This window comes from Paralichthys olivaceus, chromosome 7, assembly GCF_024713975.1.
Source record: "Paralichthys olivaceus isolate ysfri-2021 chromosome 7, ASM2471397v2, whole genome shotgun sequence".
In the NCBI taxonomy this organism is placed as follows: Eukaryota; Metazoa; Chordata; class Actinopteri; order Pleuronectiformes; family Paralichthyidae; genus Paralichthys; species Paralichthys olivaceus.
Genome location: NC_091099.1, coordinates 24,019,717 through 24,043,322, shown reverse-complemented (window position 1 = coordinate 24,043,322; position 23,606 = coordinate 24,019,717). Strand labels below are relative to the sequence as shown.

The 23,606-nt window shown below is 41.2% G+C and overlaps 2 protein-coding genes across 2 annotated transcripts in view; both read right to left on the bottom strand.

Annotated features, from left to right (window-relative positions):
- Positions 1-2,374: 2,374 nt before the first annotated feature.
- wnt2 (wingless-type MMTV integration site family member 2) lies at positions 2,375-17,396 on the bottom strand. The gene is made up of 5 exons (XM_069528985.1): positions 17,168-17,396; positions 16,212-16,432; positions 11,129-11,406; positions 9,485-9,749; positions 2,375-2,710 (listed from the first exon to the last, which is right to left on the bottom strand). The coding sequence occupies exons 1-5, from the start codon at positions 17,248-17,250 to the stop codon at positions 2,505-2,507; spliced, it is 1,053 nt and encodes a 350-aa protein (XP_069385086.1). The 5' UTR covers positions 17,251-17,396; the 3' UTR covers positions 2,375-2,504.
- Positions 17,397-19,552: 2,156 nt separating this feature from the next.
- The window catches only part of asz1 (ankyrin repeat, SAM and basic leucine zipper domain containing 1), a 29,316-nt gene continuing 25,262 nt past the window's right edge, over positions 19,553-23,606 (bottom strand). Inside the window, exon 13 of the mRNA XM_020078498.2 lies at positions 19,553-19,921. Within this exon, the coding sequence (XP_019934057.2) occupies positions 19,781-19,921 (141 nt within the window). The 3' untranslated portion in view covers positions 19,553-19,780. The remainder of the gene's footprint in view (positions 19,922-23,606) is intronic.

Genomic DNA, 23,606 nt, shown 5'->3' with positions numbered 1-23,606 from the left:
TGGCTGACAGGATTTAGAGATTTCAGCTTAACGTGTTCAGGTGCAGTTTCCTCTAAACTCTGATGTACATGCTGATTTGGAGGCGACAGATGATTACTCAGTGAGTTTACGTGTACAGAATATGAGCTGGTAGCGTTTTATGAGACTTGACAGTTGTACAAGCTAATGTTGAAGCTCAGAGCTTCAAATTGAAAGTCACCAAGTTGATGTTATTATTGTTCTGCTTTACTTTAACTGTGTTATTTAAATTCAGAGGCTTTTTACAGCAGCAGTTCCGACAGCAACTCAAACCTGAAGTTCCTTACGAGTCTGCGCCACCTACAGGCAAAGAGGGTAAGAACGTGATGTCCTGTCTCTTAATGTGTTTCAGTTTGTAGTGTTTAAACATTTAAAATTTTCATTTAAATCTTTTCTACGCCTGAACCTGAAGACTTCAGTGTTCACGCTGCTGATCATTGTCACAGTGGAGTTAGTTTGCTTGTTTATGAGATTTGAACATTTTCACTTCAATAATGCTCAATTTTCACTGAACAGTTCATCAGTTGTTGTCCCATTTCACCTGGTTTCTGTCTGATGGGACAGATTTAAGATTTCACACTAATCACATTCATGCTCCCATCAGAATGGAAGTACGGCTGATAAGATAGGTTGCAGAGTTAAGGTCACATACGCAAATATTTGGGGTCAAATATTTAAGGTCAAAGTTGAACCAAACGTGAAGCCACGCTATGAGATACCTCGCCACAGGAGGCAAATGTTTTATTTGCCCCCTTGCTCCTGCAGATTCAAAGTGAAAGTATGTGTGAACAGGCAAAATCGTTTTGTTTCACTCATTGCCTGCAGGTGGCACTAGTGTTATAACTGCAGAGGCTCTTACTTCCTTTGCCTGTAGGTGGTGATAGAGGCACAATCACATGTGCTACTGCTTATATTTAACATGCCTAAAGGTGGAGTGATCACAGTTACTTATTAATTATTAAGTAATAAAATACTAATTTATATATTCAATAATATTTTAATGTATTGCCATGCATTTTCCTGTGGGCTCATACTTATGAGTACCCACCACAGGAATCATAGCTGTTAACAGATACATGAATGAACACACCACGTTCAGTATCTGTGAACCATTACAATGTAATAAATATAAAATGGCTGAAGTGCGTATAAACTTGAGAGAAGCCTCTGAATTCATAGCTTTTATTTGAAGCAGATGTTGAACAGTATGTGTGAAATCTATCAGATGTCACAGTCTGTGGTTTTAGATGACACACAGCACGCTGGGTGAGAATAACAGACCTTTTGTTTTACATCTGAATCCAATGATAATGTATGTCTCTCTGTATGGAGAGATTCTGAATGATGCCGTTAACACAGAGGAGGAAAAGAGCCAGCGATGCAGCTGATAAAAACTCATCTTAATCCTAACACGTGGATAATGACGGCTTGTATCTGCTTTGCATTAAATCATTGAAAAAGTTTGAAATTCTGGAGAACGACACAGTGAACGAGTGACGACTGTGCCCCTGGTAACAGATCTGACAAAACTACAATAGATTACATGACTTCAGATATATTTTCAGTGTTCAGTCCTCGGGGCTGCTGTGTATTTTTATTTGGGGGGGTGCAGGGGCAGTGGGAGCAAGAGATGATGTCATCATTCCTCTGCCTCCTACTATGGAAAAAGTGGCCTCAGATAAAGTACATCGACATAAATGTTTCTATTAATGTTAGCCGGTGGAAATGCTAACACACTATCTCACAGGAAGTTATACCAACAGTCATTTGCACACTCGTGCTCCAAATGCTAAGTGCTGAAACACAACAGCTAACTCAGAGAAGATAAAGAAATAACAAAAGGGCGAAGACCCTCGTGAACGTCGATGGAGAGAGACCACCGGGCCACCGGCCTCTGGCCACCAGCCTCACACTGGTACGTAACGTCCTCCGAGCAGCAGCCAGTCACAAACACCAGTGGTGCGTCTTTAGGAGCAGACACACACTCAGTGTGGTGGCTGATTGAGGTCGTTGAACATGTACCTTATGTAAATACAGAGGATTGATTTTGTCTACAGTTACACTGTGGAGAATTCTAACTTTTTGAGATCAGTTTGCTTTGGCAGTGCACGTGCATGAATGTGGGGTGGAGCTTCTGAAGGAGTGAAGTTGTAGAGAATCAGATATCTGACCTTTAACGAGTCGAGCTGTGATTGCACTGTAGAAAGTGTGAATTAGTGTCTATTGATATAGTTGCTTTCAAAATAAATCCACTGATCAATAATTTTAGTGATTTAACCTGTTGCTCTAATCATCTGGAGTCTTGAAGCTTCATGGTCAAACACAGACGTGACGTGTTTTTGACTCGTGTGTGACATCTTACAGAAAAACTACCTACTGTTTGATTGACAGGTGATCAGTGGGCGTGTCCTTTGCTGGTCACCTAACGTGACTTTGCTGCTTCAACGTGAGCAGGGCAGTAGTGTTCAGTGATGGGGGCGACGAGGTCACGTCTGGCCTTTGCAGGTGTGGACGTCGACCTGCTGGTGGCAGTCTCGGCAGTGCACGGCACAGCACCAGTGGAACTTGCACTCGCACTTGGTGGTCTGGCTGACCCGGGACGTGTCGTAACCCCGGCCGCAGCACATCACCTCGCAGCCGTCCACTCCTCGGGACGTCCGGTTGCAGATCCGCCCTCCTGTCCCCATCGACCCTGGAGGGAGGGAGAGGGAGAGAATGAGAGAGAGAGTCCAATGAGATACCATGTATGTTCTTTCGAAATATTCCAATATTATATATTTCAGCTGGATTTGTTTGTTTACTGTGAATTTTACTTTCCACAGCACTCTCTGTGCTGAGCATCACAGCCTCATTCTGTAGAAAGAAACGAGAGTGGATGTGTGAAATAGTTTTCTTCTTTGAAAGGTTGGACAGATGAACGTGAAATAGAAAATACTGCTGATGCTGCAGCTCTGCTGTAAAGTGCTTTGAGGGGTCGACTAGAAAAGCTCTAAATACAGAACATTTACCCAGTAATGAAAATCTAAAATCCAGTATCACAAAATATCTAAATATTTCCTGAGGGATCAGAAAAGTGTCTAACATCAGAAAATGTATTTTCATCAACACTTGGTCGAGGCTTCTTTAATTCAAGTTGTATTTGTAAAGCACCAACTCACATGAGAATTCAAATCCAGGCAACAGTTCGACAACTTCTGTTTCCTAAAGTTATCAGCTCCACTGATTGAATTGTTATATTCAATAATATGTCAAAACACATTTTAGTGGTTTGCTTAAACATTACACAGGATCAGTGGGACAGTGGTAAAGTGGTACAGCGGAGAAACAGTCTGACACTGACTTAACCGAACCCCCCCAGGCTAAAAAAGGTGACAAGCATCCTGGGAAATTACTCAGGATTTCAGGCGTCCTGAAGAGATACTCCAGTGAAAAGTGACCCTTTAACATGCTCTCTCCAAAGTGGAATCAGGAATGTGACTTGGCAGAATATGAGCCACAGTTTGTCCAATCAGAGTAGTTTTATAGGTTGTCAGGAGCCAATGGGTGCGCAGCAGAACACTGGCAGCGCAGTGAGGATGAGACAGGAGGAGGCTGGGTAAGATGATGAACGCTAAGACGATGGAGAGATGAGAGATCGATGATAGGAGCCGTCAGCCTGCGCTCTCACTCTTCATCAGCTGTTCATTTTGTAGGAGACAACCGTCGCTCACACACACACACACACACACACACACACACACACACACACACACACACACACATCCCAACCACTATCTCCTCATGCTCGACTGACTGGCACCACTGACACTGTATAAACTCACTTTGTGTCTGCAGTCTGCAGAGGTCATGGCTGTGGTTATTTATGTGTTTTATCGGGTCACGTCAGAATAGAACATCAGTCAGTGCAGTGACACCTCCACCACCGTCCTTTCAATCCAATCCAGCTGCACTAAGTGTCCACTGAATCAGACAGGACGTCACCTTCTCACTGCTTTATCATATTTCTGTTCATTCAGACTCTACATGTATTGGGAGTCAGCGGATGTAAGCGCCCTGACACGACACTGTAAACCTGCTGACACACCAACAACAGACTTTCAAATCAAAATCTGGTCAAGTGTGGATAACTGAGCCGAAACCAAGATTTGGCTTTAAAGGTCCAGTGTGTAAGATTCAGGTGAAAGGGATCTATTGGCAGATATTTAATGTAGAATAATCCTCATGATGTTTTCACTAGTTTGTTTCATCTAAATTATATGAATTGTAGTTTTCTTTACCCCAGAAAAGACTCTTTATATTTAAATACTTTATATTTACATGGAGGGGGTCCTCTTTACGGAGGCCGCCATGTTTTTTACATTAGTCCAGACTGGACAAACTAAACACCTTTTGAGTTTTTATGACAATTAAAGGCTAACACAGTTTGTTTTTCATGTTTGGAAGCAGAGGGTGAGGTGAGGGGTGTTCAACTGCAACATGCAACTTCAACACTAGATATCACATAATTCTACACAGTGAACCTTTAAGTTCTGGAAAAAAAGATAATAAGTGGACTTTGGTCAGTGTTCTCCCTCCATATGACAATAAAGCTTTGAATCTTTGAATCTAATGGGACATCCGCTTCTTGCTGTATCAATCAAAGTTGAGCAAACAGCTCAACTGTTTTATACAGTATTGACTAACTGACTTTTTCTTAACTGTAACTTCTCGGATAACTGTTTTTTATTTACATTTTGAGTTTGCAAAGTCATCTTTTTTTTAAAGCGGTCCTCTGTCATAGCAGCAACATTCACAGGATGACCCCCTCTAGTTTTCTTCAAAGTAAAAGCACAACATTTTTTTTGCATTAGATTGAGATGAATTACAGCTTTTGTTTTGAAAAGTTGTGGACTTGGGTGTGAAGATTATGTTGATTGCTCAACAGACCGCTGACAAAAGCCGATATTGCAATGAATGAAAAAAATAACAGCAGCTAATATTCAAACTTATATATAAACCACACATGAGAATGGTAAAAGAGCAAATTCAGTTTCATGTCATGAAAAACCTAGAAATAAAAATAAAAAAAAGAAAACTATGAATGAACCAGGGAGGATGAACACAAGCTTTTCTAACTTCACTCTGCACCACTGCACACTGTTTATAACAAGTAGGTCCAGAGTATTAACACAGACCAAGAGAACAGCTCATTCCAAACAGGCAACAAGCCCTGTAATGAAAACTTGCTAATGACTTGTTGGTTCCAGCTCTGGATTTGTATTTATTTCTATATTTGGGTTCTGAACGACACAAACAATCTAATAATTTGATTTTGGACGCAGGGAATTTTTGACTGATAAAATTCTTGATGAAAACAGCTGAAGAAAAACAATGTGCAAACTCCCTCTACTGTAACTTTCAAGATGTTTGAATTCTAATTCGGAGGTTTATTCCTCTGAGCTGCTGTGGTGCAGAGGACTGAACGTTACTGTCTGACTGTGTTAAGTGCTGCTGAAGAAGAACATATGCGTCGAGTGTGTGTGTTCAGTTGACTTCTCCTGTATAAATAGAGGTTTAGAAAAAATGATGCGCTGACTTCAAGTACCATCTCGAACATTGTTCTGGAATTCGTTCGTGTTTACATTCTGCTTCGCTCTGTGTGTTCACCGTCTGTGCACCGTTCCCTCGCCAGGTAATATGTCTGGGCATGACCTGAAGGCCTGCCCCTCTCTGGCAGCGCGCCCGCCCGTCATCCACGGTATGCTGCTAGGGGTGACATCACGGCCAGAGAGGCTTCCTCGCAGGCCTCGCTCTCCACGTCTGCTTATTGAATTAAGATGAGGGGGCGCCGAGAGATGAGTTTAGCACCTGAGCCTCACCGGGGCCGAGGCAAATTGATTTCACACTTTAAAGAGGCACAGAGGGGCCGTCTGACATCTCTGTGGGCCCTGAGTTTAAGAGTGTGTGTGTGTGTGTGCGCGTGTGAGAGAATGGATTAGTCTGTATGTTTCAGAATGATTGACGGTAAGTTTGCATGTCTTTGAAAGTTTTTTGTCAGTGTGTGTGATGGGAGGATGAACAAGAGTGAATAACTCAAAGTGTGTGTTTCACTGGTTGCTCTTAATGTGTGTGTGTGTGTGTGTGTGTGTGTGTGTGTGTGTGTGTGTGTGTGTGTGTGTGTGTGTGTCCATCTTAAAGAGAGAGAGAGTGATTCAGTGTACTGTATGTGTCATGATTGAGAGCGAGTTTACAGGCCTGTCTCTGTGTGTGTCCCGGGGGAGCCAGTCCTCTGAGAGGGGGTGAGTGAGGTTCTCATGAGAGGTCCATGACGAACACACTGTCTGTTCGGTTTGTGTATGCGTGTTACTTCATCCTGCTTACATGTACACAGCCCATGAAGCACTGGTGTCTGCTGGGAAGCCTGTGCTCGTTCTCTAAAGGAGGCCCTGAGACCTGCAGAGGTCCACCAGGAGGTTAGAGAGGAGAGGATTTCAGAAGGAGTCAGAGACCTCAATGAGTTCACAACAGACAGATGCCTATTACAATTACTCACATTTATGTAGATCATAAATCTACATAAATATTTAAAAAGATACTCAAACCTCCCTCTTCTGTTCATCTACTAATGATTAATCCACAATTTGGTTTATCTTGACTGTAAATTCAACAACTTGAATGATTCATAATTAAAACGACCGTCTCCTCAAGACTAAGACCCACGATCCAAGGAAGACTGCTGCACATACTGCATTCTGCTGCACAGTCACACGGCAGTATCTCAATTTCTATCTTATTACTCACGTTCTGGTTCTATTGTTATATTTAGATCTTACTGCTACACCCGCGCTCTGAGATTTCCTGAGGCTGCAGTGTCAAATTAGAATTGTTGATGCGTCAGTAGTCTAGTGGTAGTTGGAGTTTTTATTGTAATCTCTCCTAGCGTTTCCTGTCTAACACTATCCAAAAGCAAAATAACCAAAAACTGTTTTGAAAGCTTCTTAAAGCAGGTAGCTTTTTTTTTTTTTTAAATCTCCCATGAGCCAGCTTGAGCCTCTGAATTAAAACCGTGCATCCCTGAAGATGTCGGGGGAGGTGTGACGGACTATTTGAGGTCATAAAGAGTTCTGAGCACCGTAAAACGGCCATGACGGTGCCCGATGACGTGCATCGCAGCACAGAAGACTTGACACACTGATAGACAGCTCCCCCGGTCGATTCACTACAACATCCAGGAGTCATTAAGTAAGACATTTGGACCACGTGCAAACATTTGGGACTGAAAGACACAGCAAGGTGCAAATCGAAGCATTCAACAGTCACTAAATTTCACTTTAATGGGAGAATTAAGTAAAGCACTGGTGTGATAAGTAATGAAATGGATATATAAAACATCTCTTCAAAGTTAAAGTGTATTCAACAGACAGAAAAATGTCATATCGACATGGATAGATAATCTTTCAGATTATAAATGTGGGGCTTAAAGTAAAGTGTTGGGCTGTGGTTGATTAGCTATGATAATAAGAAGAATGGGACAGAGATAGTTAAAGTTTACACATTAAAGTGGTCCAGACAGGTCTTATAGACAAGGAAGAAGACTTCAGAGAGGACACACTGTAAACTCACTCAGTGTGTGTGTTGTGTGATCTAACCTGCCCCCCGGAAAATGCTGCTTTTGCTGGCCAGCCGTGCCCTGAGGCGTGTGTGTGTGTTTCTAACAGTGCTGATTTATAGTGATGTGTGGTGCTCTAAGGTTTCAGCCTACAGAAGTGTGTAATGGCTCTTAAACTGGCCGACACCCGATCGCCACGGATCATCTGCTGCCTGGCAGGCATCCACCTCCTCCAACACACACACACACACACACACACACACACACACACACACACACACACCTCATCTTCTCTTTCTCGCTCACAGATTTCATACACAAACATTTTCTTTCTCACACTCACTGTCCTGCTTCAGAATTCACACACATAAACAGATTTCACACACTTACACACATTTTTATGTAGCTGCCTCTCCATCCTGCCGACAGCGTCTGGACACCAGTGGACGTAAAGTAACACCGTGGTCTCACTGCCTCCTTTAGATTAGTCATTCTACCAGTCTGATGAGAACTGTGTGACGTCTCAGGATGAGTTTGCAAACCTAGTCCAAATTATTCGATGTGTTTTATTCAGTTAATGAAAGTGATGTTTGAAAAAACTATTTTTTGAGTCCTTGCGAAAACTTGCACTACAAAATAAAATGCAGCTCTGAAGCTCCAAGCTGCAGAATCACTTCAAGATATACACACAAAAAAAAGAACAATATAGCAAATAAAATTATGATCGATCGAATGATTAAAAGATTTAATATCAGACTGGTTAAAGGACACTGGCAATACAAGTTAAACCCACTCTTCACTGTGTCATTATATAAGTCCAGTCCAGTCTCAGTCCAGCTAACGGGACAGACTCTTGTTGTTAACTTGACCTAAAAAAACTTTTAAAAAAACCATATCTGCTCAAAGACTCAAACGTCTCCCACTGACGTGACGTTGGGAATTTGAGTTTAATCTTATTAAAACAGCCTTTTACACATGTGACACCCAGTCTCACTCATTTTGATTCCCTTGCTGCAGCCACATCGAGGATCAACAAGATTGCCTAAATATACAAAATGCCTTCTCACATATACAACCATTACTGACAATACCTCCATCATGCAATGTCATTACTGCTCCCTTCATCTTTTGATTCAGTCTACACTGTCATTCCTAATGAAGGTTACACAGAGTGTCATCTACTGTACTTCTGTCTGTCCTGGAGAAGGATCCCTCACATGTGAGGTTCCTACAATTCTGTTTTTGGTTTATTTCTCCTCCCTCTTGTTGAGGGTTAAGGACAGAGGATATCTTACCGTGTTAAGCCCTAAGAGACAAATTGTGATTTGTGAATATGGGCTACGCGAATAAAATTTGATTGATTGATTGAAAAGAATTGTGAATTTGTCATTTAACTGGCTTCACCTGCAGTTGGCAGCTCATTTAACTATAACTGCCTCCCTTTGAACCGGTGTGGCATAAGAAGAACACTGGAAGACGATATAACGTATTGGAAGCAGTTCTGTCAGAGCACAGGTTTGAGATGCCAAGAACATTTAATCTTTGATCAAGGGTTTGAAAACGCTCCTGACGAATCTGTTCACACCCCTCCTCTCGTGCAGAGGTGGCTCAGTTGAACTCTGAAGCGTTCGTTTCTGTGGTGTGGTTTATCTGACCAGGTGAGAAGTGTCATTTCAACTCAAGTGGAACCAAATAACCAAAATGTGATGTGTTCACGCCTCAGGCCTTGATACACAGAACAAAAGCCTTACAGATGTGTAAGTAAATGCTGGGTCGTTTTATAATGTCTTCCTTCAAGTTGGAGCGGGGTTTAATCTCTGGAGCTTTTGTCTTCTGTGATTCTGTCGTTAGAAAGAGGTTGAAAGACGGATCGTTTACCTGACTCGTGGTCTCGTATGCAGTAGTCTGGTGAGTCCTCAAAGTACACCAGGTCATTCTTGCTCGGTCGTTTGAAGTGCGTGTGTGCAGCAGTGAAGCCGGTGCCGTACTGGTTGACGGCGACCTGCACCGCGCCGTTGTACCGCTTCCGTAGGTGGTCGCCGGTGCGTCGGAAGTCAGCCATGGCCAGCCAGCAGGTCCGCACGCTGCACGACCCACTGACGCCGTGACATTTACACTCCAGATTCATGAAGCGCTTCACTGCCTGTAAAGAACAACAGGAAATCATTTTAGAAAAGAAAACCTTTTGGATGGTACAGTGGTAAAGCTGCACATTAATGCTAGCTACTGCACTGCCCCTTCTAAACCTGCCTGTTTCAAATGTCCTGTTCTCTTGTGTTAATGCTCTGGAGCTACTCCAGAATTGTCATTAGTGGGTCCTCCTCAAACAGTTCTACATATTACGTCACTTTTGATTGTTTAAGAGCTGGAGGTTGTGGGCAGAACTTATTAAAGTTAGAAAACTTTGTGTTCATCCTACCTGGTTTATCTGCAGTGAGAATATTTTATAGTCAGTGTTTTTCATAAAAGGAAACGTACCCTTACTGTTACAAACGTCTGTTAAACAATCAACACAACCTTCACAACTTTTCAAAATAAAAGTTCTTTAATTCTGCTCAGTATAAAGCATTACGGAAAAAAAAACGAAAATAGTGTTTTTACTTGGAAGACAAAATAATCACATCATCAAAACGATCTGAGGGGACAGATGTAGTTGGTCACATGCTGCCAGTTGCCGACCACTGCTGTCTTTTAGTAGAGGACGTAGAACAAGAGACATGTTCAACTCAGTCCACAGACTGAAGGCACACTGCCCCACCCCCGCTGTCTGCTACTGGTCATCTGTTTCTTCATTTTTTATTAATATTTAAAGTATCAGGTAATGTGATGGATTGTTTATGAGATGTGTTCCACAGGCACAGAGACAGACGTTTGTGGAATTAGTTAGAAGATGTTTGAAATGCTGAAAAACAGCAGTTATCACTCAGTCTATATTTAAACGTATTTATATTTTATCACAGCATAAATCTGACTTGTAAAGACATTAGTAATGGTACAAAAGTTTATATTTTTCATCCTGAGAATCTTTCACACAATATATAAAAACAGGGAGCAGAGTCTTGAATATTGTCTTGGAGATTTAGAAAAATATCAAAAGGCTCCTCTTCTGTGGATTTAAGTTCCATGAGAAAATTCCAAACAGTTTGCTGCTCCAGACATGAAATGATTACAGATGGACAGGCAGATGTGTGAACTGATGGACATATCAATCACTTTATCCCCTGTATTATACGCTGGGCAGATAAAAAACACCCACACATTTTAAGATGTCCATCAACACGTGACGACTACATGTGAAGCTCAGATGCAGGTAAAAGCAGAATAACAGGTGAGTGTTTCATAAGTGAGCGTCTGTTGTCGGGTCTGGCACAGCAGATTTAGAGTTTGAAAGCTCCACAGATGTTGTACTTCCTCTATAACTCTAACAACTTAACTCTTTACTACACCACAGCCGACTCAGTGCAAGGTGCCATCTTTAAACTAACGCACAGGTGTTCAGCTGTAAGGTCAGTGCGTCCTCACCTTCCTGCCGGCTCGGTTGTTGTGCAGGTTCATGAGTGCCCGGGCATCCCTCTCCTTCCTCTCCTTGGCGTCCACGAAGGCCTGGCTGAAGCGCATGGCGTGATCCACGTGGTCACTGCAGCCGCCCCAGTCGAAGGAGCCCTTGGCATCCCGCGAGGAGCCCTTCTTAGTGGGATCGCAGGAGCAGGAGTCCAGCTCGCCCTGGCTGCAGGCCCGCGCCAACGTGTAAACCACACCAGCCGAGGAGATGGCGTACATGAAGGCTACCTCGCGGCTGCCTGTGGGGAGAGGGGGAGATGTAAAAAGGGAAACCTGCATCAGAAAAAAGGAGGGTAATGCAGAGAAGAATCTGAAAAACACAAATAATGGTATAGTTAGAAGTAACTGAAAAGATTTGCTTCAGCAAGTTTTATCAGATTAAAACTTAGCAGTCAAGTCTTTTGTATCAGACTTCAGTCTGTGTTTCAAGTGTGTAATTCTGTTGTCCACACCAGGAGCAGTATAAAGACACTTTTCATTGATTCTTTGTTAAACAGTCACTTATCTGGAATCTCAAAACAGTTTAATTCCAGATGAGATGACAATCGAGAAAGAAAGAGAAATGTGTGTGGATGGTTTTTGGGGTTCGGAGGAGTCACCTGAACACAACAATATTGAATGATGGATGAACCGTACAATATTAGGAGCAGTGAACACCAAGAACAGCTAAAGAGTCTGCAGCCACGCTAACAGCTCTCTGAACCATATACTAGTGTTAGCACGCTAACATGCTCAAGCTGAATAAACTAATGTGCTGATGTTGAGCAGGTTTACTTTCAGTTGGTGATAAAAATGATCTGAAGGTAGTTTTTCACACACATCTCAGTAACACTGTCTGTTGGACAATGTGAAGACTTGTCAATTTATATTTACATTTTACATGAAAATTTCAATTTCTATATAGTCATATTTTTTATTTATTTATAATATATTTATTATAAGATTTATGTTTAACTGTAAAATAATAAGCCTCAATGATATTTTTTGTCAAAAGATTTTGATTATGACATCTTGGGAATCATTGCCAATCTTTTTTTTTTAACATTTATATCAGCATAAATAAATTAAAAAATCTGACCTGATGATGGCACAAGATGAAAAGTAACAGAGTCACTGATGCTCATGCTTCAACCTGACGGGTTTATGAATGTGTGCCGTTCAGTGCGAGCCAAAGATTAGTATTAAAAAAGAGATAAATCAACACAGTAACTTCTTCACTCCTACAGTAATAATCTCTATTGATCTGAGATGGGAGATCAAACGCTCACGTTTTATCTTCTTTTATCGATCTGGTTGGCTGACGGCACAATCAAACCATGAAACACAGACTGATCTTTCAGATGTTGGGCCACCGCTGCTGCTACCTGTATGACCCATGTTTGTTGTTGTCTGTTCCAGGCTTTTATTTCATGCAAGGCCTGAAATTAAAAACGCTTCATCTACCTCCAAGGTGGATAAACATCTAACGTTTACCAGCAAGGCCCTGATATCTGCCCTTATCTGCCTCTCCATGTAACTGATGAGAGATCAAAGGGCGAGGCAGCGAGTGTGTGTGTGTGTGTGTGTGTGTGTGTGTGTGTGTGTGTGTGTGTGTGTGTGTGTGTGTGTGTGTGTGTGTGTGTGTGTGTGTGTGTGTGTGTGTGTGTGTGTGTGTGTGTGTGTGTGTGTGTGTGTGTGTGAGAGAAAGTTTGCACAGTGACACCAGTGAAAGGAGTGAATTCTTGACATGTTTAGAGCTGTTTTTTATTTTAATATAACGTTGTTTTATTTAAAAAATGTCCAATATAAAATGGAAAAAGTGTGGTTAAATTCAAATCAACAAATGTCTCTACACAACTGACTTTTTTTTTGTCTTACTGTTAGTCTTGTGTGAGATTACGTACAGACTCTACATCCAGTTTGTGGAGCTCAGCGGGAATTCACAGCGACCTGAGAGGAAATTCTGCAGACACTATTCAGGACCAAGAGCAGCTGCAAGTATGTTCATCCAAGAGAGAAAAAAATGTATTTGAATTTACATTTGAAAATGTGCGATTCAATTATTTTCCATCCAGTATTTCTGATTCCAATCAAGACTTTAGATTGAACTTCAGCCAAACACAAGGTAAAGGATAGTATAGTAGGTAAAGATCCAAAAAATATATTATCTCTCACTATATTTCTTTTCTTGTCACAGTTACATTAATATGGTTTTAAGTGTTGACATTAATATTTATAATTTAAAACTGTAGTACTTCTTTCGTGAGACAACTAGTATTATGGGAAGCCTCATAATGTCTCAACGTTTCATCTTCAAGATCAATATAAACGTTAATAAATGCATGAAAAGAGAATTCTCTTTCATTTCTAGGTTGATTTCTATTGAAGAAGAATTAACTTTCTATTTACTGACCTGAATTCAATTCTAAAAGCCCATAATGACCAAATCCTCACTGTATTGTTTCGATTAACAGTCTTTCAATCATTATTACTGCCACTTGATCTACATTTCAAAAGAAAATATATATTTACATAAACACTAAGGTTGGGTACACACAAGAATACTTTTAACAACTTTCCAATTTTATTTTTTCTTCTGCAGCTGATTTTTCAACATCAAATTTGAACATTTGAGAACTTTGTTCTTGATGTTTTTGTTGAATGAAAAAAAAAAGGTTTTGTAGCTAAATCTTTTTCTCAAAGGAAAAAATCTAAACCTTTTGATATCTGTATTTAAATCCTGGGACCGTATTAGCACCAGTTTTACCAAAAAAAAAAGAGAGAAATGACTCCCAGTCCTGGCAAACACTTTCAGATATCTGTGTGTGTGTGTGTGTGTGTGTGCGTGTGCGTGTGCGTGTGTGTGTGTGTGTGTGTGTGTGTCCAGCAGGTCAGTTGAGCGTGCCTAACGAGGTTAATGAGGAGAACGCTGAGAGAAAAACTCCTGTGTAATTGTTTGAAATTAGCCTCCTGACATTGACAATAAGGAGCTTCTGAGGGTGCCTTGACGTGCCGTGATAATGTTGTGTGACACGGCCGGGGCCCGGCTGGGAGGTCCGAATACCACACGGCTGATTAGAGGCCCCAACATGAAACAGACTAAGTCAAAGGATCCGCCTCGCAGGTTAAATCTCAGGGCATGGGAGAGGAACATCAGGCCGCCAGGTCCAATAAAAAAAGATTATGACTTGTTATAACAAGTCCTCACAGGGGATACGCACTGACTCCGGCTTCGGAGATGCACAATGACACATGTGGTTTGACAGAGCGCTTCTGTCCAGACTTCTGATCTGTCACAGGCAGTGACAGGCTGCTTGTTTCTTCTTAAATCAGTTCAATCCCTGCTAATCACACTTCACTCCACAGGAGGAGTCATTTGTCACACTCTATATAACATTTATTTTTAAGTACACACCCCAAAATCCATGACTGCGTCCTCGCTCCTCTTCTAAAATGACAGAGAACCAGAGAGCAACAGTGCGGACAAGCCAACGAGGATCTTCAAAGTGGAGGGATCAGCTTCACTTAGAAAAGTCTACATTTCTGCTATTTCTCTAATGAATGAGCTGAGTGGAGAAACTCTGAATCTGAAACTGAATCTAATTGATCAAAATACAGTTGCTCACAGTACAGATGCTAAATTATTAACTTGAACATTATTTGAATTATCAAACAATCTACTGATTCTTTTTCTATAAAATGTCAGAAAATAATGAAAAATAACATTCACACTATGAAGGCAATGTCTTAAGATTTCTTGTTTTGTCAAAAGCAAAAGAAACTCAATTAAAATGGTGTCAAAAGGCAGAATTTAATACTTAAATTTAAAAAGCTAAATTGGTAAATGTTATACTTGTTGTGCATTTATATTAATAAATAACGATTGAGCAATTATCCGGACTGTTTCCTCCAGTGGCACTTTATCTGTTCCCCGCGCTAGACTGTACTAAACACAGAGGAACATATTAGCCCCCAACACGAGAACAGACTGACAGCGAAACCAGTGGACTTGATAAATGTACAATTGTAAAGTGAGACAAGGTGTGGAATGTGATCCAACCTGAGACAGAGAAAAAAAACATGTACAGTATCTGAGAGGGAACCATCTTTCCCCCAGGAAGCATCTGTGTTGCAGTAAATACACTGAACACTTCAAAATCCGGCCGATTGTTTGGATTTATCAGTTTGAACTTCAGGCATGTGGTCAAACATGTTTGTCAGTGCAAACAGATCAGTTACACGCAGGTTCACGCAGGCGTTCATTTGCAGAAGGTGCCAGCAGCACACAATGACCTGGAAACACGAGCCAGCAGATACAGTAGCAGGCGATCGAGTCTCTCTACCCTCAGCCGTGCTGCGTTTAAGGCACCTGACGGCCCCTGAAGTCATTGTGTCATGAATAAGATGCTTTGTACACACACTTTCTGCATCTGATATCACTTACAGCACTGCAGGGCTGAAACATGGACCAGCACAATACAGCTATAATTATTACAGCATTACCTAGTCACTGATATCCTGCTGACGTTTACTGAAGTTTCCAAAATCACATGTTAGAAAGTTACGCTCAGGACACAGGCAACATTTCATGTTTTCCCACAAGGAAAAGGAACAGTTTTCATATTAAGGTTCAGATTTGATCGAATTTAACTTCGTATCCGTTCAGAGACGACAACTCTGAACCATGAGAGCTCAATATGAGGACTGTCCAACTCTGTAAAAAGACAAACACACCATTCAACATCTGTCTACAGAGACAGAGGGGACAGGGATTTAAGACGAACGTGATCTAATGGGTCCAAGTAACTGACTGAACGAGAAGTAAAATTAGCTCTGAATGAATTCCTCTCTCCTCTAACCTGTAAAACTCTGTCTGTCCTTCAGGGATCAGAGGTCAGCTACAGAACAGCCGGAGCTGAGAGACCCTGGCTGACTTCAGCAGGTACACTTCAGCAGGTGGGATGCTCACATCACCCAGGTGACTGACAGCACCATTATCTTAACATCTCCACTGGTCTATAATTGGACTTTCTCCCCTCATAGTTCGAACATCCCCTCCACTCACTGCGCAGCAGCAGGCGTCCGAACAGGTTGTGGTCCCTCGCCGTGGTGTTGCAGTTCCAGCGGTGGCTGCGGAACTGATGCTGGCACTCTGAGATCCAGTCCTTCATCCCGGCCCCGATGACCTGCATCACTCTGGGGTGTTGGCGGCACAGCTGGCGCTGCTTGTTCACCAGGCCAGGGATGTTGTCACACATGACCTGGGAGCCCAGGGTGCCCATGTACCTGGAGGAGACAGACGGAGAGGAAACCCTTTAGAAAAGGATGAACTGGTACATGATTGGATCACTTCACTGTCTTAATGATTCTATAAAAACAAAGTGCAAATAACTAAAAATGTGCCTGCACTCTAAGATAGTTCAATTCTACAAACACAGAAATGGGATAAAATGAAGCAACAGGGCAAAAATATATTTGTTGAGAAACCTCCACACTCCCATGTACCTGCAGAGCACAATGAAAAACTGGTTGGGAAAGTGAACACTTGCAAGCTTCAGGGATTTTCTTAAATGATTGGAGACCAGTGGAGAAAGGATGTGTTCAGACAGCAGTGGTTTGGTTTTGTAAACAGCACTGGTGTAAATATGCATTAATGACTCAGGGTTTTAAAGGCAGCAAATACAGAGAAATGTAATTCTTTATTCTACTGAACATGTTTCTGTCCAAATGTTCAAACTGAAAGATGTGGAGGTGGTTTAGTTTTCTCATTATCTTTGTGGAACACTTTTGCTGAATTTTTAACACAACTTTTACATAAGAATCAAACAGGATGAGGAACAATTATACAGAATTATTTTACGCAAATCCTATTTAATTATTTCTGCCGATATATCAATTACAACGTGTGCGCACTGGAGCGCAATTTGTGCGCCGCGTAAAATGTGCCGGATGTCTTAAGAGAGCTACAGTAAACTACTGCATTTCAATAGAGATGTGAATAAAATGCAGTAAACTTCTTACCACCAGGACGCATCGACCTCGGCCGTCAGCCAGCAGATTGCCACAGAAAGATAAAAACATATTCCACTTGGCAACAAGTTCATATTAACCAGTCGTTGGTCCTTTATGGATCTGGACGGAGCATTTCCACGGATGAGAGAAAAATAAGAAACATTTGAGAAGTCACAACTTGCTCAATCTATAAAAAATAAACAAGCTTGGATCAAAAAGACATCACAGTGGATCACTGGTGGACGGAGGTTTGCGCGTAAAAGCCATGGCACGGTGGAAACGCGCGTATGAGCGGGGGGAAAGTAAAGAGCGACTGTGTAATAGTCCAGCAGAGATCCTCAGTGCAGATAGGCAGATGATGTCCTATCAGGTTTAAATTGCTTTACACAAGGGGTGGGCAGAGTCCCGTCCCAGGAATGAGGTGAAGAAATGAGATGTCTGAGAGTATCTGTTCAGGCTGGTTTGACACCAGACAGGCTTTGGCCCGCGTCCAGAGCGCAGCAGCTCGGCAGCTCTGGTCCAGACTCATGATGGGGCTCCTCACCCACACTGCACCGAGGCGTTCAGGCACGGAACTGGCCGTGGGAGGATTCAGTCCCGCAGCCTCAGCCAATGATGATCTCCAGAGAGAGAAAACCCGCTTCGATTTAAATTTTGGGAGCTAAAATGGAGCAGAAAAGTTGGTTAGGAAAGAGTTTTTGGTTGTTTGGTAGTTTTTGTATTTTATTGATTAATGATGGATGGTTCAAATGATCCACTCACTGGGAGGCAGATAGAGTCAAGGGGTATATTCCTTTTATTTTCATATATTCTGCAACATTTCTGTTAATTAAGGTCTTTGAAGAACCTAGAGTTACTTCAGAGGTGAGTATGTTGCCGTACCCATCCAACGCACAGGTGCCAAATATTTCTGATCCCCAAAGGATGACGCATTGTTATTTTACAGCCTTATACAAACCATCACTCAGTCTAACTAATAACTCAGGAATGATGGTTTAAAAAAATAGAGGAAGAGAAAAATTAGGCCTAAGATTCTCCCAAAGCAGCACCTTAAGGTGACGTGTCCATTTCAATTGGATTATCTAACGCAGTCTTTTTGAAGTCTCCTGCGGAAATCTGTACCACTGTCACACAGTGTTTCCTCCATCTTTGATCTGGCCCGGGTGGATCTGGAGGTCCGGAGACCCTGACCAGATGAGATTAATGGGCAAATTGGATTTTTTCCCATGATCCCCGTGGAAGAAAAGGATAAAACAACAAGGAGATTTAGAGCGCTCTCAGCTCTCCTCAGCCCATTGAACACGACTTTGTTTTCGCTGCAGCGGTGGTTGTGATAAGTCTGTGATATGAATCCAGTTTAATTGGAGTAATTTGTTCACTGCTTACAGAAATCGCATTAGGGTCGGTCACTGTATTCCACTGTGTGTTTCATGGAGAGAAAGTAAGCCCTCCTAACATCAGCGGTCAGATAGACGTTAATTTACCTGGAATTCAGTTTGTGATACATGAAAAATTAAGTTTGAAGTAAAGTAAGTCATCTGAGCCAAAGTCACTTGAACAACTGAGCTGATAAATCCCAATCAAGAGCTTGGTATTACCAAACTTTAACAAGGTCACAAGAGTTTTCATTTATGTATGAATGCAACTAGGACCTGAGGATATGGTCATGAATTATATCAAGATAAAAATGTTCATCACTCGATATCTATCGTGATAAACATCACATTATTACTTTTTTTAGGTTCAGACTGATTTTTGCTCCTGAGGGAGGCTGCTTTTTTAACTCACGAGGAGAGAATAACAAACAGTTGGTAAACAACAACACATTTTTGAGGTAGATGGGTTATGTGTATATAACTCCTCGCTGTGTTTGCACATAAGCATTATATCCATGTATTGAACTTTTGCTGTTAAAATATATTGCAATAGTTTAAAAAATGTATTTGCCCAGCCCTAAATGAAACAGCTGACTTATGCCACAATATCGGATTTTATTGTTAAACTATTTTTGTTGCAAAGCAATTCAATAGTGAAAACCCAGTAACAGTTCTTCTCTGAGTTGACACCAAAGCTGAAATGTAATTATTGTTGAATCTCAATGTGAAGACTAAGCCCCTCCAGCACATAACTCCCTAGAAAATGACAAAATGCAATTTATACGTTTGTACAAATTCTGAAATGGAAAACATGTTTTCTTTTTAATCTTTGGAGAGAGCCAGAGTTTCCACCTGCTGCAGACGAAAGTTTAACTCATCTTCTGCAGCTCCATGTTCAAAAACTGAAGATGAGATTAGATTCATATCAAACTGACACTTAAAAATGAATTCAGTCACAGAAATAGAGAAATAAATATCCTGGTTTCAATCTTAGTCAGGGTTAGACCACACCAGAAAATGCTCCTCAAAAGAAACTTTAATTTTCACTTAAACGCTTAAAATACAAAATAACCTAAAAAGAATTAAGACCTGAACTCAGTGACAAGTCAGAGCAAACTGCAAAACGGGAAACTACAGCAAAAATACAAATGAGCCAAACATAACTCTTTTACAATTATAGTAAAACAATTAAAGTACATTAATCAAACACAAAATGATGAACATTCCTGTACATCTAGAGGGAAACCTATCCACGAGCAGCTTTGTAGAGGAGCACAAGGAAGGTGGCTCCAAGTGCGCTCAGTGTCACTCTGGTGAGGTACTGCATCCTCCAGTTGCCGTGGGAACCAGGTTGAGGAAGCTGACAGCAATCTGCGGCTTCGTTCATCTGAGGGAAGAGGACAAAGACAGATTCACATGGGAAACACACAAACACGGACGGATGGACCTTAAAACACACACCAACCCCGGTGGTTAGGACAGAGTGACCTCATGCAGGAAGCAGCAGGGTTCCAGGTCCTTTTAATCCAGTCCAGTCTGGATTATGGCAGTTTACTGATCAGGCAGTTTCAGGCCAGTTAAATCTGGACTGGATGGGAAATATGAGCTCAGTTACTGTTGGGTGGGAAATCAAACAGAGACCAGCTCATTCTTAAAGGTGAGGACATGTCTGGTCACAGCGAAGCAACACTGCATGACTCGCTAACCTTAGTCACCAAAACTTCCTGTGCCAAATCTCTCTGTACGCAGAGTCGGCTCTTGGTCATGGTCAAGTCACAGACGAATAATGCTCTTCCTGAATTCTCACCTCAGAGTGTGACCCAGTGTCACAATGAATCCCTGTCATGTGGGTTGGGAGATACAAATAGTTCAAGCTCCTTCTGCAAATGTGGCTCAGGACCTTTGGAAGTGGGGATTGTTCCCACAGGACTTAAATGCAACATTGATATAGACTTGATATGGATTCAAAGTGGTGGCGCTGGTTCCAGAAAGGTTTTGACTCATTCTCTACTCATTCTCCTCAATGTTAAAAACAATACTTTCATGTTACCAATCATTTAGGGTTAAGTTACACTTAACCCTTAATGGTTATTCCTGTTTTTGTCAATTTGGTATGGCAGACAGCTCAAAATAATACGATACCCATGAGTCCAGGCACACAAACCAGTGTGGTAGTTCATTTTCCACTGCGGCTGGAAACAAAGCAGCATCACAGTTCCTGAATTCACCCAAAAAGTTCACTCAGAATGTAAAACTGAACTGATTCATAGTTTTGCCTTGTTTTATGCACACAGGCTCGTGAAAGCAGAGACACACGTCCATCCAAACCATGGAAGTGCTCCGACTGGGAGTCACATGAAAACGTGGAAAAGTGGTTTGTTTTATGTATTGTAGAATGGTATATTATAATGTAAGTATTAAAGTGAAGTTGCCCCTGTATCAGACTGGGGACATTGCATTTGACCATTTCTGTCTTCTTGCTAACAAAGACAAAATACTCATCATATACATAAACATTTATATATTTAAATTGAATGTTATTGCAAAATGGTTTAAATCACATTTTAAACCACTATGTAAACATTACAAAGAAAAACTTTAACTATAACTTATGACATTTGTATTTGTTGCATCTTCTGGTTAATCAAAAAAAGACACTTTTACAGAGAGCAATGTCATGGCATTGTGTTTCAAAGTTGACATAAACAGTCCACAGAGTCTTCGCTTTAAGGAAAGTGAAACATCAACACACCAAATTATAACAAGTTAACTGTATACATGTGACGGGTGACTTGCTGAATGGGATAAGTGGATGGAGAGTATATGGATTCTGATTGGCTGCTGTCTGTACTTAATATGGTTGTCAATAGATAATAATTTATCAATAGCTTTGGCATGATGATTACTTCACAAGGTGCTTTATAACATTATCCCCAGCCTGTGCTGTTTTGGATCAATGAAATTACAACCCACCGGAACATCCCACCATGATTTCAACAGCTCAACAACAAAGTAAGATGTTACTGCATCTCCGGGCACCAGCATTGTAAGACACATTTTAAGATGTAAGGTGTTTAGGGGACATCTGGGCTCCGTGGTTCATTTGACCCTGATCAGGGCTTTTTTATACAGAATCCTACATTAGGGAGTTACAGTGTACACGGTTGTATTTATGTCCACATTATGTTTTTGTTCTGCACTGTATTGATTTACCTTGTGCAGTTGACAGCGAGCCAAGTTTCCCACCTGGGATAATAAACTTCTGAACTGAACTAACTGCCAATTGGAGGCTTTTATAGACACATTCCAGGATGAAGATCACAAGTTTCTTCTATATTGAATTTGTATCTGGTTCAATGACTCTTACCTCTTTAGTGCTACAACACTTCATGTTACTGAATAGAGCTGGTACCCTGTGGACATTGGACATCTAGAAGTATGGAGCAAGTGGGTCTTCATTTTGTTTGTGTCATGCACACAGCTGACACAATATACAGACATTCCCAAAATGATTGGTACTCTTCCACAAATCCACAGCTTCGACTGAAATAAGTTGTAACTGGAACACAAAACACAAAGAGCAGCTGAGGTCACAGTAACATCCGGCTGCTTGGAGATGCTTTTGCAGCCTTTATCTTGACCAAGCTTGGCAACTATTTTCTTCTGCATCTCCTCAGACAACCCTCTTCTTTTCTTTCTCTTGTCCATGTTCAGTGTGGTCGAGTCACACAATGATACCTAACAGCTTAGTGAGAACATCTCTCCATCTGAATGAGGATGAACTATCACTGCCACAGCCACAAGATTTCTCAGACCATTCATGACACTTTAGATGATTTTTAGAATAAGCCACCAACACTTGAGAATCTTTGTAGCTGTTAGCTGCTCCATGTTATTTCACAAGATAGTCACTAACATTGTTTGGGGGTTTACTGAGGCCACTGTGCCTCTGAAAACACTCAAAGCTCCAGAGATAGTTTTATACACTTCTCCTGATCTGCAGCTTTCTGGAAAGTTTTATCAGAGGTGTAACAGAGTTTCTTTGACTTCATGTCCTAGATTTGGTACATGCATTATGAATCGTGGGAACTTATATACACAGACGTGTGCTGACACATCAAAAACCACTGGAGCAAAGACATTGCATCAGACAACCATTTACTGGGTTTGGATACCTTTGTCAATGGGATGAGATTTCAGTTGGTGATCTTTAATTCATTTCCAAACATTTCTAAACACATTCACTGTCATTACAGGTTATTGAGTAGACTGATGGGAAATAGCAGCAAGTGGTAGCAACAGTATCCATGTAAGATAAAATCTAAAATAGACACAAGGGTATAAATAGTGAAGCCACAGTAGAAAATATCAGCACGTTTGCTTAAAAAAGCTAAAAAAAAATTTCCATCGAGCTGAAACATTCATCACCATTGTGAGAATCAAGTATTTATACCCACTGAAAGCTGGAGGCTGGTTGGTGTGGGAGTTTCTGTTAATTGATTCTTCATACCAATAACAGGGAGTTAAAAAAAAATCTGAATTTATAAACTGATGTGTACATGTTAACTATTAATTAAAAGAAAACATAGATTGAAATATATAATGTATATTAATAAATAGAAATTCAATTCATTAAATTAAAGTATTTTTTAACATGGACAACAAACAAAAAATATGTCTGTGCAAGTCTCATATCATTATTATTGGATTACCTTCCGACTTAATATTTAATAACTGTCTACATTCCCAGTGCGACTTTACCTGCTGGTCCGCTGTTCCTACCATTGTAACAGGGATCACAGAAAACTTCACATGGTTTAGATGATATTGTTGTTTTTTCTCTCTCTAAGTTGTTAAGGAATCAACTGGTTCTGTTCTCAAAGCAGTGCCACGATCCACCAAAGTGTGTCAGTTTGTGTAGTGAGAGCTCCACCAGATAGTGTGTATGTTTCAAGACAAGCTCCCATAGATAAGGTTAGATTGTGTGTGTGTGTGTCTGTGTTTGTGTGAGGGGCCCCTTCTATCAGGGCTGGGAGCCAGTGGGTCCAAATGGGCTCCATTGACCGTCAGAT

Excerpts from the sequence above, each read along its gene's own strand:
- wnt2 (XM_069528985.1), bottom strand. The coding sequence starts at position 17,250 with ATGAACTTGTTGCCAAGTGGAATATGTTTTTATCTTTCTGTGGCAATC. Across the intron at positions 16,433-17,167 it reads GAGGTCGATGCGTCCTGGTG|GTACATGGGCACCCTGGGCT; the intron begins GTAAGAAGTTTA and ends TGTCTCCTCCAG. Across the intron at positions 11,407-16,211 it reads CGGACGCCTGCTGCTGCGCA|GCAGCCGCGAGGTAGCCTTC; the intron begins GTGAGTGGAGGG and ends CTCTCCCCACAG.